We start from the raw sequence: 17818 nt of genomic DNA on the forward strand, positions 1-17818 counted from the left end.
TTACCCATTGAAATACACGTGCACTTATTCCTCATGCTTCTGCTGCAAACCCTTGACTTTCATTTTTTGTCTGCAAGAAATTAAAGAAGAAAAAAAAGCATTAATTGGAGGAAAATATTGTGAGTACTATGTTAAAGGTTGACAAACATGCTGAGGAGAACAGTAAGCCTAAATGTACCACAATAAATAAGATTTTGGCACATGAATAGTTGTTTTTACATAATATTCACACTAAGCAATATTTAGTAAGGGAAATAAATCCAATCTTGAGAATTACATTTGCAGATTGTGAAAAGTAGGTTATATGATCTGTATTTCTTCAACAGGTGGATATGGATTATATTTGTGGGCATGTCCAAGATGTACTGTAAATGTGAATGTAAAAATAGCATTGGTGCTAAAATAAAATATTTTAGAAAACAAAGCTGCATGAAACTGAAAATATTAGGAAATATTGCATTGTCATATGTGGTTTTATAAATAAATATAATATATTTTAAGACATTGCGTTACTTACTTTCCCTCATAGATAATGTATGTTTATCACTTTAAATGAAAGCAAGAAAAAGCTTACCATGAGACTGCAGTTTTCCTTTTGGAGTCTTCACAGGAGATATATCTTCATCCGCTGTGTTCAGGTGATCATGCAACTTCTCCTGCCATTGGTTCAAGGTGAGCTTGTGTCTCTCCTTACCATGGGAAACTCCGGATGTCTTCGCAATCTTGGACTTGGTAATCTTCCTACAATTACGGAACTTCATATTACAAGTTTCCTCAGTTCTATGGCTGCCATTGACCGTAGAAACTGCTTTGGGGATGGATCTCCAGATCTTGCTCTTCACATGATAGCTGGTCTTCATACCGTCTTTGCCAAGGATCTTCTTAAAACGCAAAACCAATAAAAAAGAAATTATATAAAGCAATTATTAATTTTTATTTTTTAAATAATGTAGGATTATACATTATTACACAACACTTATCTTCATTATTACTTTGTGAATGAGACTTAAGGTCTTTTATTTTGAGGGGGGTAAATTTAAGTACATTTAATAAGACAGTTGTTGTATTTACAAAGCCACAGGTAAAGTTCAAACACTCAAGATTAAGTAGATAGATGTGGGGGGAATTGACACTTGACTGAACAGATACAAGATGCAAAATAGGTCTATTGTAATCAGAATGGAAAAGCCATAAAGAACGTATTCAGCACAGCTAGAATTTATAAAGACCAGACTAAATAAATATATGTAATCTCCAGATTTTTATTTTGCGATAATTAGTTTAAATAAAAAGCCATTAACATGGCAAACCCCCAAAAACTTAATATATATATATAAATATATATATATTTATATATATATATATATATATATATATATATATATATATATATATATATATAAACAAAACATTTGTATTTCATTTAATGTATAAGTATGGTGACATAAAAAAACAGTCTACTTTAGGAAAGTTTGGTATTTAAAATGTCATAGGGCAGTATATGATAGGAGTATAAATAGAAGTAAAATCATAGGTGGTGAAATAATAGTGTTTAAGGCTTAGTTAGATATGGTTCACAAGCCAGCCCTTGCTACATGCAAGCCCCTATACCTGGGAGGTGAGCGCATCTGATTGTAACTTCATTTTAATGTTTTTTTAAAGGATGCTGAAATATAATTTGCATATATAGTGTACATGGATAGTAAAGTTTAATGAAAGTAAACATATGTGAGCGTTAATTCTGAGGTAAATTAAATTGAAGATTTTTCAAGGAAATTTTTAATATTAAATCTGACTGTTTATATGAACATTGGCAATGGTGTGTGTGCGGGGTAGGGTGGGGGGTGTTTAGGGGAATAAAAAAATATATCACTTTCTTACCTGGGAAACCAAAACTTTATTTTCAGAGTCTGCAATTTGATGTGCTGGGCCCCTCGCCAACATCATCATCCTTGGTCGAATCCTGATCACCCATGTCCTGTTCCTCATCTGGCTCAGGAATGGCGGTTGTTGATGGAGCTGGAAAAAGTTCGGGACTCAGGACCATTGCTTCCTCATCACTGGAGTCTTCAAGTTGTCGATCTTAATCGGCCTTTTCCTGTGAAGAACCACACCCCATACGCTCCCTAGACAAACTACAAAATAAGAAATTAGCTTTGCTTTGAAAAAAGCAGTTTTTGTGCTCAGGAATACGGTCTCGAATGAACCGCTATACAAACGGAAACTCTGCAACACGATTTCAGGAACCTGCAACGGGTCAGCAAAGCCAGGTCCACCACAACAGCCAGCAAGCTTGTTAGAATCATAGAAAGAGCAGAGTGCATATTCGCGCCAAAGATTTTTATAGTAGGGGCGTGAAATGTATCAATTTTATGTTAATCATATGCATCTGATAGGATGGCATTAATATATTCATATTTCTGTGACGTCCTCTGTGTATTAGGAATACAAGTACCTGTTGATTTATTTGAACAAATGTGACTTTATTGAAAAAAAAAATTAAATGGTGTGTTTCACTAATAATTGTGTTTCTAAATAAAAATTAAGTTAACTAAGAAAATGAGACTTATTTTATTGAATTATTAAAAAAATGGCGGCAATGTTTATTTTGACTTTTGGTTATACTGTTTCAAGATTTACGTGTGTAGGTATTTAATATTTCGGTATATTCTATATGTCATTTTTAATGTCTGTAATTTTTTGGGTGATGTCTGCTTTATTTGTGTCAATATTTATGTATGTCATGTTAATAAATATTTCGGTATTTGTGTAGTTAATTTGGTCTGGTAGGAATTAGCTAGCTCGTGATTTGTATTAGTAAGTATTTTGATGTTTTTGAAAAAAAAAAGTGTTGTTTTGTGTAGGTGTTTTACTTGTGTAGTGAATATATGTGTTGTCATTTTCATTGTAGACGTGTTTAAATGTCAGTGTTTTAATAGTGTCTCCGTTGACTGGGTCGGCTAATATATCGTGTCTAAATTTTAGCAATCGGTATTTTTGCATCTAAATTACTGACATTAGATTAATCAGCATTGCAAATATGACTACCACCACTCAAAAATACTATCTTTACTAACTGTGTCTTTCCCTAGACCTAGGCAAAGTTTGCCATTCCACAAGTGTCTGACATCTGTAACAAAAGTGCTTTCTTGTAGCACTTTTGACGCCATCTGACACCACTTGTTGCAAGAGCACCCTGCAGACATCAGCAACACGGACAACTTCTTGTTGCAAATCAAAATGGTGCATTATTGTTAAATCACAATATTGCATCAAACGTCAGGACGACACCAACTTCCATCTGGCTATACAGCAGTTTCCCTCTCAACCAGCTGGCCACTAACTGGAATCGGTTGCCATGCACACATGAATCACACAGTCTTTTATATTTGAGGCTCCTCCCACAGGCTTAGCTTGACAAAAATGCGACACTCTCATCTTGCCTTTAAAGGGAATTTCCTGCAGATGATCTGTAACCATGCACCAAGTTGAACCTTTGCAGAGATTTTCACTTAATGTTCCACCTCTGAACTCTGCAAAGCTTGAAAAATATATGAACAAATCACATCCATAGAGCTAAGATATGTTTACAAACTTTCATAAGATTGCGATTGTAAAAGAATGGTTTTGTTTTTTTCCCAGGTGACGAACAAATACCACTTGCCCTCTGTTGATCGAAAACAATCAAGAAATAAAATGTTGAAATCTTGCAAAAATAATATTTTACTTTTGATTTTGTGTTATTTAAATTTATTATAAAAAAATGTATATATAAAAAAATTGTGTCTGTATATTTTATTTTTGTAAAGAAAATGTGTACCAATGTACATTTGTACATTAGAGGTATGTTGCATATTCATTTTTTCCATCAGGCAATATTCAAGCAGCATATATACTGCATCAGACAAAGCGTTAATAAGCAGGGTTAGTATGGTAATTATGAAAATAACTATGATAATAAAACATGAGTGCAAGGAAGAAATTGCACACCTGTTTATGTTCTAAACTGAACATGGACGTGCGAATGCCTGATGTACATGCATTTTTTTTAAAAAACGTACAATTCATTTGTTTTGCGTTCCTTGATGAAACAGGCCAGAGACTGTAAGAAAAAAATAAAAATGTACTCTACTTTACGTCTTTTTGTAATGTTAGTGCTGTTGGACCACCTCATCCATCATGATTTATAGTTGCCTCAGAGTTCTTTCCTATAAGCTTTTCTTTTCTGTGACTGAAGACTTATCATTAAGTGTAGGACACAGGGCTCTCCAAACATATTCCATGCCTGAAAGATATAGAATCCAGCAACCCTCTGCCTGACATGTTTAATCTGCAGCCAGCCATCACCTGGAGTCTCTGAGGACCTCACAGAAGTGGTTGCACAATCCAGTTCTTTTCCACTCCAGCTCAGTTATTGGTTGTGCAGAGTGCAGACACCTCACGACCCAGAATCACACGTAGTTAGTGATTGCCAGGACGGTGCAGTGCATGTGCCGCCCCAGATGCACTATCAGTAACTGCAACATTAATTGCAGGGAGCCAAATTTTCACAAATCTTAAACAATTTTCGTGACCAACCAACACTATTTATTTAGTATTGTTTGGTTTATTATTGATGAAGTTATGTTGAAGTATACATTCGTGACTGGTATTTCTGCAGTGTCTCATAATGTTTCTACGGGGTCCTTTTTGTGGTAGTCATCATAATAATGCGGTGTAACATAGTTCAAGGTTAATAAGTTGCAATACCTATCTCTTCTCAAACTTCAGAGAAGTATTGTCCCAACTGTTGATTACCAAGTTCCTGAATAAGATCAAACTCTATGTTCAAGTTTCTGCCATAAGAGGCTAATCTGTCTTACCCCTTTTCTTTATCTTAAAGCTGTGTAATAGAGTCAGTGTATTCTAATTAACTCAGTATCAGTTTGTCAGACCTTTGTGTAATAAGAATGACAACAAGATGTATCTTTTCGCAGAATAGAGAGGACAGATAAAGCAATCTTTCTGAAGTCTAATGTTGTACCTAACACCTTTGCATTCTTATAGAATCTCTGTAGTTATAGTTTGTATCTGTGTTTGTATACCAGTCAAATTCTTATCTTATTGGCAGGAATAATGCTTTTGCTCCCATTATCACTTGTGAATATACCCTAGAGGATAAAGTTAAAATAGGCACTTGAACAATCATTAAGCCTCTCTCATACACTGGTCTCTCCCTCCTGCCTTAGGCTAGGTACACATTGGATAATTTTCCGACCAATCTGTTATCTACAACGATTGTACCTACGACTGAAGGTTCGACTGGTTGGGCGATTCATGCATACACACTACACACGATTTACCTTCAGAGCTGTGCTCTTCATCTGGTCTTATAGTCATTTAGAGAATGACAGCATAATATGCATTCATTCATTCATTGCTATTACACTGTTCAACCGCCTTGTTATAGCTATTCAAAATGTCCAAACGAATTTTGTTAGCTTCTGTGCCTCTGAAACAAAATAATTAGTCTCAGAACGAACTAACAAATTGTTCCTTCTACAGCACTCTCTACAATTAGTCACTATGACATTGTGGAAGTCAAATAATTGGATGAAGTAGGCAAAATTGATTAATACTGTTTTACCGTGGGATTGCGATTAGTATGCTACGTCATAACAGGGTGAATAACGCAATTGCCCGGTTGAACATCACACACTCACATTCACACTTACATTTTATAAATAGTAAACATTTTTAAAGTTCCAATCCACATTCATTTATTAGTAAATGTATTAGAGATTATTTATACATAGATAATACTACAGTAAATGTAACTATGGTTCAGATCCACAGAAATGGGTGGAGTTTGGACTCATATTAATCTATATTTTACTAGCTGAAATCTGGTGTCAATAGGGAAGTGATTGCATATTGCGATCACAAGTTATGAATTGTATTAGATTAATACTCAAAAGCACTTTGTTTAAACTGGTTTTTCGGTGGGAAGACACATAGGCAACAGTTGGAGTAAGTTGCCCCCTCCTTTGGAGAGAGATCAAATGAACTGACCTATGACCAGCAGTCTACTGAAACACCGTTAATTCTGGACCAATGAAGACCTCACTTAGAGTTATTTGTGTATTTTCGTGACATCATCACTGTTTATGGAAACTCAAATTGTATATAAGCACGCCCTGGGTCAGTATTAAATTCTATATGACTGCAGACTACAAGACTAAACCTGGGCCTAAGCCCAGAGAGCACTTGCGTAACGTATTCGGTTGTACTTTCCTAAATTATGTTATACCATTTTATGCATCATCATGGTTTGCTGTAATTCTGCTATCTTTTGGTATTAAATCTCTTTGTGCGTTGGAACCACATTAATCGAATTGGACAGTATTTATTGGAAATGACAAGATGAACATTACAACATGTTCATTGCCAGCATCGGCTGAAAATACCATGATTCTGTAAACTCTATGGAGATCGTGATCATGAATGCATACACACTACATGATCGGGAGGTGATTGGAAAGAGATTATTAAACAGTATGACCAACCAAATGAAACGACAATTGGCACTTTGGAACGACTGTCGTTCATTGTGTAAGTATACACACTAATGCGAAATATAGCTGCGCGGTCATTTATCGGGTGATTGTTCCGATAATTGATGAAAAACCTCCAGTGTGTACCTAGTGTTAGCTAATGATTGATTATAAATCTGTACCTGAGAATTGATAACATCACACATACTATACATTCAGGTATGTTTGGGATTTTTTAGGTTACTAAAAATGCATCTGTGGAATAGTGTTCAAGAGTATGACTCTAATATGTCCTGTTACCCCACAGTTGATAAATGTAAATAAGCAGTATATATGTGTTTGGGTGTATTAAGATTTGTATAAAATGTGTAGGGTTAGTAATTGAAAATGTGGTGGTGATTTCATTTGTGTGGGGAATAAGGGTTTGACTTCAATTTATAATTCACATATAATTCACATCAGGCAGCAAAATGGGTCAAATCTGCCCTGGCCTACATTAGAAATAACAGTGCTGTCAAATATTTCTAATTATAAGTTCCAACATTGTACTCTTCCAATAAATGAACAACCATTACAAATTGTTAATTAAGCAAATTTTTATTCACTTGTTTGTACTATAAGCATATATACTTTCCACCATTATCTAGAGGAAATTTATGACACGACGGAAAGAGCTCACTCTGCCATTTAATCCACCCCAGTCAATGTATCTCCTGTACTCTCCAGGTTTTAGGTAATACTGGCGTCCTCTGTAGTTGGGCTGCTCATAAAATATCCAGTATCCTTCCAGCACATTGCAGGAGTAAATGTCATGGTGATGGAATTTTTCAAACACATGAGGGCAGTCTTCACTGAACTCCATCATCTCACCTTTGAAGGTTTCCTTTTCGTGTAGCCTGATCCTGTAAGAATCATGATACTAAAACAAAAAAAATAAAAATGCAATAATTCAAATGGATGTTAGAATAAAGAAAATCCAAATTATTGATTAATACCAGACCTATTATAAAAAGATAATGAAATACATTTTATTATTAATATCCTCCATTTAATATACAAAGCATAGCCGTGCATTGGTAATTAACACGTTCTGCACTAAAAATAAACTTTCTTATCCCATTCTGCAGTTCTAAAAAATAAAAAAAAATAAAAAAAACCTTTGACCCTGTGTCTTACAACTTGTGGCTTGTGACTCCCTGAAACACTTTTGTAAATTGAAAGTGCCAGTTATGTAAAACAACATGCGTGAGTTTCATATTGGTAGTATTAGTGAACTAACACTCTACTTTGCAGTTTAGCTAGCTTGCTTTTTAGGTTACTCTATACCATTTCTATATTATACTATACTGTACTATATAGTCTATACTCTTGCATATTTACTTTATATATTTTATGGTGTACTATAGGGATAGGTGTAACAAGATTTCACTGCCAAATACAATGTTATGAAAACAATGAAACTGTAATTTAGCCAAAAGATAAATAGGTTAAATTGCAATATTTTAATACCATAAGTAAATTGTATTTTTTAAAAGGCATCCTCAAATAAACATTTTTATGATTAACCTTTTGTTAATTCAACCCCTCAAGTAGTCATAATTTGTCAATATTAATAATATTAATATATTAATATTAATATTCATTTTAATATTAATATTAAAATGAATAGAGCATAATAACATAATAATTTTGCTTGTAGTGCATTTCAATGCTCAGCATACATTGGGCTGGAGTAGGGTCAATAGTTTCATAAACATTTTCTTAACAGCCTAATTGATATTAGATTACATATGTTTCATAAGTTACTAAATTGTTGCAATTAATAGGGGGCTAATATTTTTTCATAACTTACATATATTCTCTTCCTCTTTATGTTAGAAATAAAAACAGTTAGAATATGCTCGCATACCAAATTCTTGAGATAAATCAATGTTATTTTTAATAGAACACAATATATATATAAATATACAAAAAAAATGAAAAATAATTTCCATATCATACCTGTGGGATTATGCGGCAGGACTTAATAGAGTCACTGTAACCCATCCAATTTTGGTAGTCTGGGTAATCGCCTCGTTTCAGGTAATACTGAAAACCTGTGTAACCTGCACGCTCATAAATTATCCAACAACCATTTAAAACTCGAGCTGAATTACATCGACTAAAGTAAGACCTTAAATCACTATGGTCACTGCTGCAGTCGTAGGAACGTCCTTGAAAGTCCCTCTCTTCATAGAAGATTATCTAAAATGTAAGAAATAATTTTGATTAAATGTGAGATTATTATACATAAATCTAATTATACTAAGTACCACCAATCTTCTCAGTTACTCCAGTTATCAGAGGCACAGATTATACTACATCAGTACATGAACATTTTCCATTGTTCATATCTATTAAATTTTCTGGTCTGGAATTGTGAAACGGGAATGAAAGGTGATCAATTTATATATTACACATATTATAATAAGAAAAAAAAATTACCTTCCCCATTTTTCTCAGTAACGTAACACCTCAGTGTTTGGAGTAAACTGGCCTGGCAGCCACTTTATATATCTCATGGACTGCCAAAGCTGCATAAACCAAACAAAACTTTCTGCTCAGTAAGGATAATGTATAGTTCTTTTCATTCTATAGTGTATTATCATTGTTTACTATTTTTGTTGTTACTGTTTTTTTTGTTTGTGTGTCATTGATAATACATGGTGCCAGGGTGCCAGTTTGTAGGGTACCAGTTTGAATAGAATTCTGTTTACCTTCCAATGAAATGCAATGATGACAGTGGTATAAATAGTTAGCATAATATAGGCTAGGATGAGATATCAGCAAAAAAAACAAGTTTGTTGGTCTGGAAACAGAAAAAACAGTTATATAAAGTAAGTTCTATTGTTTACTTGATGCTTTTATTGTTTACTAAGAAAAAAGCATAGCAAACTTACTGCACTGTATAGCTATGTTTTCAAGCTAGAGGTCTTGCATTTTAACGGTGCTCTGGATTTGCAATAAACAGGCATACTATTTTTTTGCTCAAATATACTAATGTAATAAATATATTGGAGCACGCAGATATAACACATAAGAGATATTGTGTGAAACAGTGACTTGTCTACTCATCATCATCATAATTTATTTATATGGTGCAACAGAATCCACAGCACTGCACAATTAGCAAACAATAAGCAGAAAAACTACAAACAGGTAAGGAACAAGAGAAAAAATGGAATCAATAGAAATAAATACAAGAGACTTTCGTGGAAACAGCTACACAAGAAGATATAACTAAAGATACTAACAAAGAAAACATTACAGAGAGAATGAGGAAATACGAGGTAGAGAGGGCCAAACTTGTGAGAGTTAACATTAAGAGGACTAGGGTAGTAAACAGAGACAATAAAGTAAAATGAAAGGGGCAGGTGCAGCATACAGAGGGATTAGTCTTATTATGGGCCCAGGTAGGCAAGTGAAATAGTGGGTTTTGATGGAGCTTATGAAAGATTCGAATTTAGGAATGAGTATTATTGGGCGTGGTCTCCTTCCACCCAATTAGCCCCAGTATTTAATTGGTAGAATTCACATTTAATAAATATGCCTAGTAATAGCACTCATATTAGTCCTTTCTCCTAAGCAGCCTGACAACTTTATAGTGTTTACATTTAATAAATAAACCTCTTTCCTCCCAACCAGCCCTAACATTAAATTTATAGCATTCCCTTCTAATAAACCAAACATATTCCCCTGCCACCAGCTCCTGTACTCTCCAGGTTTTAGGTAATACTGGCGTCCTCTGTAGTTGGGCTGCTCATAAAATATCCAGTATCCTTCCAGCACATTGCAGGAGTAAATGTCATGGTTATGGTCATGGTTATATTAAATTGCTTATGTGTTATAGTATTTATGTAGCATATATTTATGTACCACAAAGAAAATTCCCCTTTTTCTCCAACCACCAGCCCCATGAATTCCCCCATGTTCTCTCTAGCCCCTCTTTCCCCGCTTGTTCTCTCCATCCCCTATCACTCCCTTGTTCTTTCCAACCTACTATCCCCCATTTTCTCTCCAGCCACATCTCCCCCGTTTTCTCCTGCCATTTCCACCCCCTTTTATACAGCCATGTCTACCCCTAATTTCCCCCAGCCCCCTCTCACCCATTTTCTTCAGCCCCCTCTCTTCTCTATTTTATCCAACCAAGTCTCCCCAGCCACATCTCCTTGCTCTTCTCTTCAGTCAATTCCCCCCCCATTCTCATTGATGTAATATAATACATTTTCTACTTTTCTCTTCTTGCCTGCTTCCCTGCTTCTACTTTCTTCTTTGCCTCCTTTCTGCCTTCCTGGCTTCTCTTGGCCCCTCTTCACTGACAGTGTTGTGTCGTCACAAAGCTGCAGGGAGCCAGGAGCTGGCCCTTTCATTTGTTGTCTGTCAGGTGCTGAATTGTGGTGCTGCTAAGTTGCACCACCATATTCTGATGCCCCTAAGGTCTGAAGTATGGGCGAATGTTGACCCCCTCGGGTTAGCACTCTGGGTAATCTCACTGTTTGTCCTTGTTATGGCAGAGCAGCAGATCTACAGCTTTTGCAGATTAGGAGCTACAAAGATTCCTTCATTCAAAGTGGTCTATATAGCACTAGATATATCCTGAAAGCAAACAACAGTTTGCTATATGAGACTTGCTCTGCTCTGATTGTCTATTTTCAAATAGTGTAGTATAATAAAAAGGAGGTTGTTGCTGTCAACTGGTGTTTTATTTTTAATCAATGACAACAGTCATGGCCAAAAGTTTTGAGAATGGCACAAATATTATTTTTCACAAAGTCTGCTGCCTCAATTTTTGGCAATTTGCATATCATCCAAAATGTCATGAGTGATCAAATGAGTTACAATTAATTTCAAAGTCCCTCTTTGCCATGACAATGAACTTTATCCCAAAAACAACAATTCCACTGCATTTCAGTCCTGCCACAAAAGGACCAGCTGACATCAGGTCAATGATTCTCTCGTTTACACAGGTGAGAGTGTTGACAAGGACAAGGCTGGAGATCACTCTGTCATGCTGATTGAGTTAGAACAACAGACTGGAAGCTTTAAAAGGAGGATAGTGCTTGAAATCATTGTTCTTCCTCTGTTAACCATGGTTATTTGCAAGGAAACATGTGCAGTCATCATTGCTTTGCACAAAATGGGCTTCACAATCAAGGATATTGCAGCTAGCAAGATTGCACCTAAATCAACCATTTATTGGATCATCAAGAACTTCAAGGAGAGAGGTTGAATAGTTGTGAAGAAGGCGTCAGGATGCTCAAAAACGTCCAGCAAGCACCAGAACCATCTCCTAAAGTTGATTCAGCTGCGGGTTTGGGACTCCCCAGTGCAGTGTTTGCTCAGTAATGGCAGCAGACAGGTGTGAGTGCATCTGCGTGCACAGTGAAGTGAAGACTTTTGGAGGATGGCCTAGTGTCAATAAGATCAGCAAAGAAGCCACTTCTCTCCAGGAAAAACATCAGGGACAGACTGATAGTCTGCAAAAGGTACAGGGATTGGACTGCTGAGAACTGGGCTAAAGTAATTTTCTCTGATGAATCCCCTTTCAGATTGTTTGGGGCATCTGGAAAAACACTTGTCCAGAGAAAGTTGAGCACTACTATCAGTACAGTGTTATGCTAACAGTAAAGCATCCTGAGACCATTCATGTGTGGGGTTGTTTCTCAGCCAAGGGACTGGGATCACTCACAATTTTGCCTAAGAACACAGCCATGAGTAAAGAATGGCACCAAACCATCGTCCAAGAGTAACTTCTCTTAACCATCAAAGAACAATTTGGTGACAAACAAATCCTTTTCCAGTAAGATGAAGCCGTAAGGAAAAAGTTATAACTACGTGGCTCGAGGATCAAAACATCAAAATTTAGGGTCCATAGCCAGGAAACTCCCCAGACCTTAATCCTATTGAGAACTTGTGGTCAATCCTCAAGAGGCAGGTGGTCAACCAAAAATTCACAAATTTTGACAAACTCCAAGCATTGATTAGGCAAGAATGGGCGGCCATCAGTCAGTATGTGGCCCAGAAGTTGATTGACAGCATGCCAGGGTGAATTGCAGAGGTCATCAAAAATAAGTGTAAACACTGCAAATATTGACTGTTTGCATAAACTTAATGTAATTGCCAATAAAAGCCTTTGACACTTATCAAATGCTTGTTATTTTACTTCAGTATCCCATAGCAACATACGACAAAAAGGTCTAACAACACTGAAGCAGAAAACTTTGTTAAAATCAATACTAGTGTCATTCTGAAAAAACCTTAGACCATGACTGTACACACTCACATAAATAAGGCAGCATTCACTGATTAAGTTATGTATTTATTTTTTTTGGGAGTAAACACCTCTGTTCTGTCATTCAAGCAAGTCAGACAAATAATTCTTCAACTACTTGACTTTTATTTAGGTGGAGTATCACTTTTTTTATTTTAAGAGAAACAAATGTTTAATCATTATACCAACTTTTTAAAACTGTTTTACTTTAAACTAGTTGTGCTATGATAGTTTATTTGTAATCAGTTGACTCATGTAAATACACTTCAATGACTGAAAATTCACTGTGAAAGCCATGATCATCAGGGCAATGTTGAATAAATGCTCAATCCTTACCCAAAAAAACAAGAAGAGCAGATTGTATAAGCAATAATACCTTAAAAATGTGAAATAAAGTCTGTTTCTCATACTAAAAAACTTATTATGGGAACTAGTGTATTTATTTATTTTTACTAGTTGTTGTTTCCTTAAAATTTACACTTGAACCCTCTGTTTAAATGACAAGCATGAATAATGATTTGATCCTTTGTTATTGTTATTGATAAATAATACTGCTACACAGATTTTTATGTTCCTTTATATTAACCTTACACTTCCATTCACTGCTAGTAGACTAGAGATTCACCCTAATATACTCCACGTTGTGATATAAACCCTACTTTAATATATTATTGTTCTGTAAATTGCAGAAACTATATGTCATAGATATTACTGATATATTGGGTCCTCAGGTGGCCAATGATTGGACAGAAATTATCACTTAATCATTATTTTAGGCCATTGTGTCTTTGTTCATTATTCATTTTGTTAAGAATCCTGTGTGCATTTTCAATCTGGTTCTTCAGACTGATCTCTATTCACTATGATACGGATCAAACTCCGCTTTGTTCATCTTCCATGTTCCTCATTCCTTGCAATCTCAAATATCCAAACATTTCTAGTGTGATTACATGAATTTGAAGAATCAGAAGATAGCAGAAGATAATAGGCACTTACTTGTTCTCTAGTCATCACATAGAAACTAGCAGTGGAAACATGGGGTTGTATTATTTTAGTCTTAATGGAAAGCACCGTATTTATTTTTGGAAAATAAATTTCTTCATGTGAATTTTGAGATCTATATCAATGGAAATGAATGTGTTGGTCATGTGACTACAGTATGATATCTAATTTATAACACTCTCTATTTTAGCTATGCTTTTCCTCTAAAAGGATAGCTACCTAAATAAAGTATACGTACTATTATAGGCTTGATCGCTTGATACTTGATCACAAATGCTATTATTTGTTAAATGAAATAATTTGATCTATATCCTCATTCAAAGGGCATGGTCAAATATGCAGAGTCTTACAACTGCAATGTCACTCATGAATACAAGGTAAACATTTTAGATTGTGTATATCGACTTGTTTGTACATTCTATTATCATAGATTGCTGTAACACATATTATTGATTTTGGGGAGGGAGGAAGAAATGGCAAATAACATTATACTGATAATGGTTAGGCACTCATTGACTATATGTTATTAAAAAGCTGTGTAATAAATGTACCCTGTCAATGACTTTATGAAATTTAGGTGAATTTATAATATTGTATAAAATAAATAATTATAATTTTATAACATGATGTATGGGGTATGTTAAACCTAAAAAAATGGATAGATATTATCGGTAGCAAAAAGGGTTATGTGAGTGGAACAATATGCAGAAATGTGTAAGACAGTTTAGATACACGTGAGATAGGTTTGAAGAAAGTGTTAACACTTTACAGTTGTAGAAAAGCAGATTGAATTCAATTGTGTAAAGGGAAAACTGTAAAGCTGAAATCACTATAAAGGACAAAAATTTGATTTTGTTACTGTTAAACATGAGTTATAGTGAGATTACATAATTGCTATTTTATTACTAATACGATTGTAATATTTCTGTTGTTTCCCTTCATTCTCAGAACCATGGCATATAAAACAGTTGTCAAGGTTTAGTGCCATAATAGTGGAAGCCTTAAAGATTAATTACTCTCCCAGTATGTAAATTAGACAACAGACATTCTGAATCTGATCAATTGCTTCAATTATTTATTATGTCATGAAGAGGAAAACATTATCTCTCTTTTAATGTCAGTCCATTTAACAGACATCCTGGACTCTTCTGATGGAACTCACTCTTGCATTGAGGGCTTCCCAGTCACTGAAGCGCCTGTATTCTCCAGGCTTCAGGAAGTACTGTCTTCCACGGTAGTTGGGCTGCTCATAGAAGATCCAATGACCTTCAACCACTTTGCAGGAGTTGATATCATGGTATTTAAAGAGCTCAAAGACAGAGGGACAATCTTCCAAAATCTCCAGCATTTGACCTCTGAATTCTTCTTTTTCATAGATCATCATTTTGTGGGGACCTCTTTGCTATATTATCAAAAATACAAAGTTAAACATTGAAATAATACTTAGAAATAAAATTGAACCTTATATGCTAGATGCCATTTTTATGAACATTTTACTAAATTAAATAGGTATAATATGGTCCTATTACCCTCAATTCAAAACACCTAATAGTAGCTACTTTAAAGCTGTATAGTCAACTAAATGCAAAAATTATAATCAGTATGAAAAGCAGAAACATTTAACTTGTCAAAAGAAGATATTCTACATAAACTAAGCAAATAAACACATCTCAACTATGTAGATGGCTATATTTTACTATTTTTAATAAACAAAAAATAACAAAATTATCATAAGCAGCATTAGTAAAAAATCAAAATAGTCATATATTGATTAACTCTCCATATATGATCTATCAGTGCGATCCTTTTAAACATGGCAAATGGGAGCTTTATATTTCTAAAATCACAGTTTTTTCTGATTTAAGTTGCAATGATGAGCTCTCACAAACTTAATGGTGTGGCATCAAAAGTCAAATAAATAAAATAAATTAATAAATAAATTAATTAAAATATAATTTTTTTGTGTGTTTGTGTGTTTGTTATATGAGGAGATATAAGCAGCAGCAAATGTCAGTTACAAGTGCAGAAGGTTCCTCATCAGAAGAACATGACTTGTTATGTAATATTGAATTGCTGAGAATATACTGACACTATTCCTACATGGATTATCTTTACAATTTTACAATTTCAGTTTAGATTTCTCTTTATTTGTGTAGTACTGTTGATATTCCCTGGTGTAAATAAATCATTAACAAGCTTTTAAAAACATTAAGTTTATAAAATTTAAAACATTGCATTCACCAACCTCAAAGTCCTAACAATAAAAAGACATGGTCCAAGTATGGAACAATTGTGAAGGATTCCTGATAAAAGTAGCTGTCATATTGCCTCAAAAATGTCTATCTCACCTGAGGGATAACTCTGCAAGACCTGATGGAATCACTGAATCCCATCCATTGCTGATAGTCAGGATATTCTCCCTTCTTTAGAAAATACTGGTGGCCCAGGTAATTAGGGCGTTCAAATAGCATCCAGCAGCCACTGTCAACTCGGATGGAATTACAGCGGCTGAAGTAGGAGTGGAGGTCAGCACAGTCACCACTGCATTCATAGCAGCGGCCTTGGAAGTTTCTGTCCTCGTAGAAGATGATCTAAGATGAAAACAGATTCTTTGAGTATGCAAAAAATCCCACCTAATCCTATCAAAAGCTGATGTCTATTAATGAAAACCCCACTAAGCTGTATTTACTTGTTGTTGTTATTTAATATCATTGTGGCTAAAAAGTATTGTGCATTATTCTTAAACTAAATCTCAGAAAGTGTTTTTGTACTAGCATTTCAAAATTGCAAAGAATTATAATAATTCAAATTATAGTGACACATAGTAGTACACTCCCACCAAAAATAACCACTAATAAATGTATTTACTATCAAAGCAATTGTACATTAATTGCGATTCTTACATACCAAGTATAAAACTATTTTTAAAACTGAATTTTTTTACCTTTCCCATTTTATCTGGACTGTGAGTGCAATTTCCCAGTACCTAATACACTGCCCAGTAGCTCTTATATACATCACTATCTATGCACGATCTGCAGAATTCTAACAAAAGAGAACATTTTCTGTCCAGTAAGGGATATTTTCTCAGAGCATTCTATTTTCACTGAACGGAGTAGAAACACTAGAATCAAATATGCTTTTTATATGTTAATTTTAATTTTAACCTTATTTTCCCTATAGCTGGCACTCACTCTATCTCTAAAAATGTTGAGCCAATCAAGATAACATACATATTGTTCCCTATTATGCAGTTGGGGTGTTATTATTGTTACTATTATTATTATTATTATGAAATTGATTGCATTTTTAATTTGTAGTTCATATGTAGTATAGCTAATTGCAGATTTAAAGAGTTAAATGGAACCCAAAGCGGTAGTGTTCCCAGGGGTGTCTCATTCAATTCCATAGTTACTAGAATGTTTGAAGAACACACAGAAAGGAATGTGTGGAACTGGCCATGCATGCTTTCATATTTTGCATAGCTTAATATATATATTACATAAGATATTGTTCAAGTCTCACAGCAAATCAAGACAAATTAATCACTGGGCATAATCCTAAAAAAAAAAATCAGTTGAATTTAACTATTTACCATCTTCACTCAACTAATATAATTTGTTAGATCATACAGAAATAATGGTATGGAAAAGGCAAGTTTAAATAACTCATCCAACAACACATATCTAATTGTTATGTGTGGAATATTAGGAGATTCATTTCTGCACCTATCCCATATTTAGCAATGAATGCTTCAATCCATCCAACCCCTCCCCCCAGAAAGAGCAACTTTTTGCACCACTGCAGTAACTGCTATCTTGACCCCCTGAACCATGAACTACTACTGCACACAAGAGCTCATAATCACACAAAAAAGTGCATAAGACTTAAAAATTTATCATTTATATGGCAGGCTCCCCTTTTGCCATTTTTTGCAGTTTCAGAAATTATTTATGCTGTAAACTCAGAGCTA

At 34.6% G+C, this 17818-nt stretch overlaps 2 protein-coding genes across 2 annotated transcripts; both read right to left on the reverse strand.

The window, feature by feature from the left end:
* Positions 1–7176: 7176 nt before the first annotated feature.
* LOC142097012 (gamma-crystallin 2-like) lies at positions 7177–9026 on the reverse strand. The gene is made up of 3 exons (XM_075178624.1): positions 9018–9026; positions 8535–8777; positions 7177–7452 (listed from the first exon to the last, which is right to left on the reverse strand). Exons 1-3 carry the CDS (start codon positions 9024–9026, stop codon positions 7177–7179), a joined length of 528 nt encoding a protein of 175 aa, XP_075034725.1.
* Positions 9027–14915: 5889 nt separating this feature from the next.
* Positions 14916–16816, reverse strand: LOC142097013 (gamma-crystallin 2). Its single transcript, XM_075178626.1, has 3 exons — positions 16790–16816; positions 16194–16436; positions 14916–15247 (listed from the first exon to the last, which is right to left on the reverse strand). Exons 1-3 carry the CDS (start codon positions 16796–16798, stop codon positions 14972–14974), a joined length of 528 nt encoding a protein of 175 aa, XP_075034727.1. The 5' UTR covers positions 16799–16816; the 3' UTR covers positions 14916–14971.
* Positions 16817–17818: the final 1002 nt, after the last annotated feature.

The sequence above is a fragment of the Mixophyes fleayi genome, chromosome 7 (assembly GCF_038048845.1).
Source record: "Mixophyes fleayi isolate aMixFle1 chromosome 7, aMixFle1.hap1, whole genome shotgun sequence".
Classification (NCBI taxonomy): Eukaryota; Metazoa; Chordata; class Amphibia; order Anura; family Limnodynastidae; genus Mixophyes; species Mixophyes fleayi.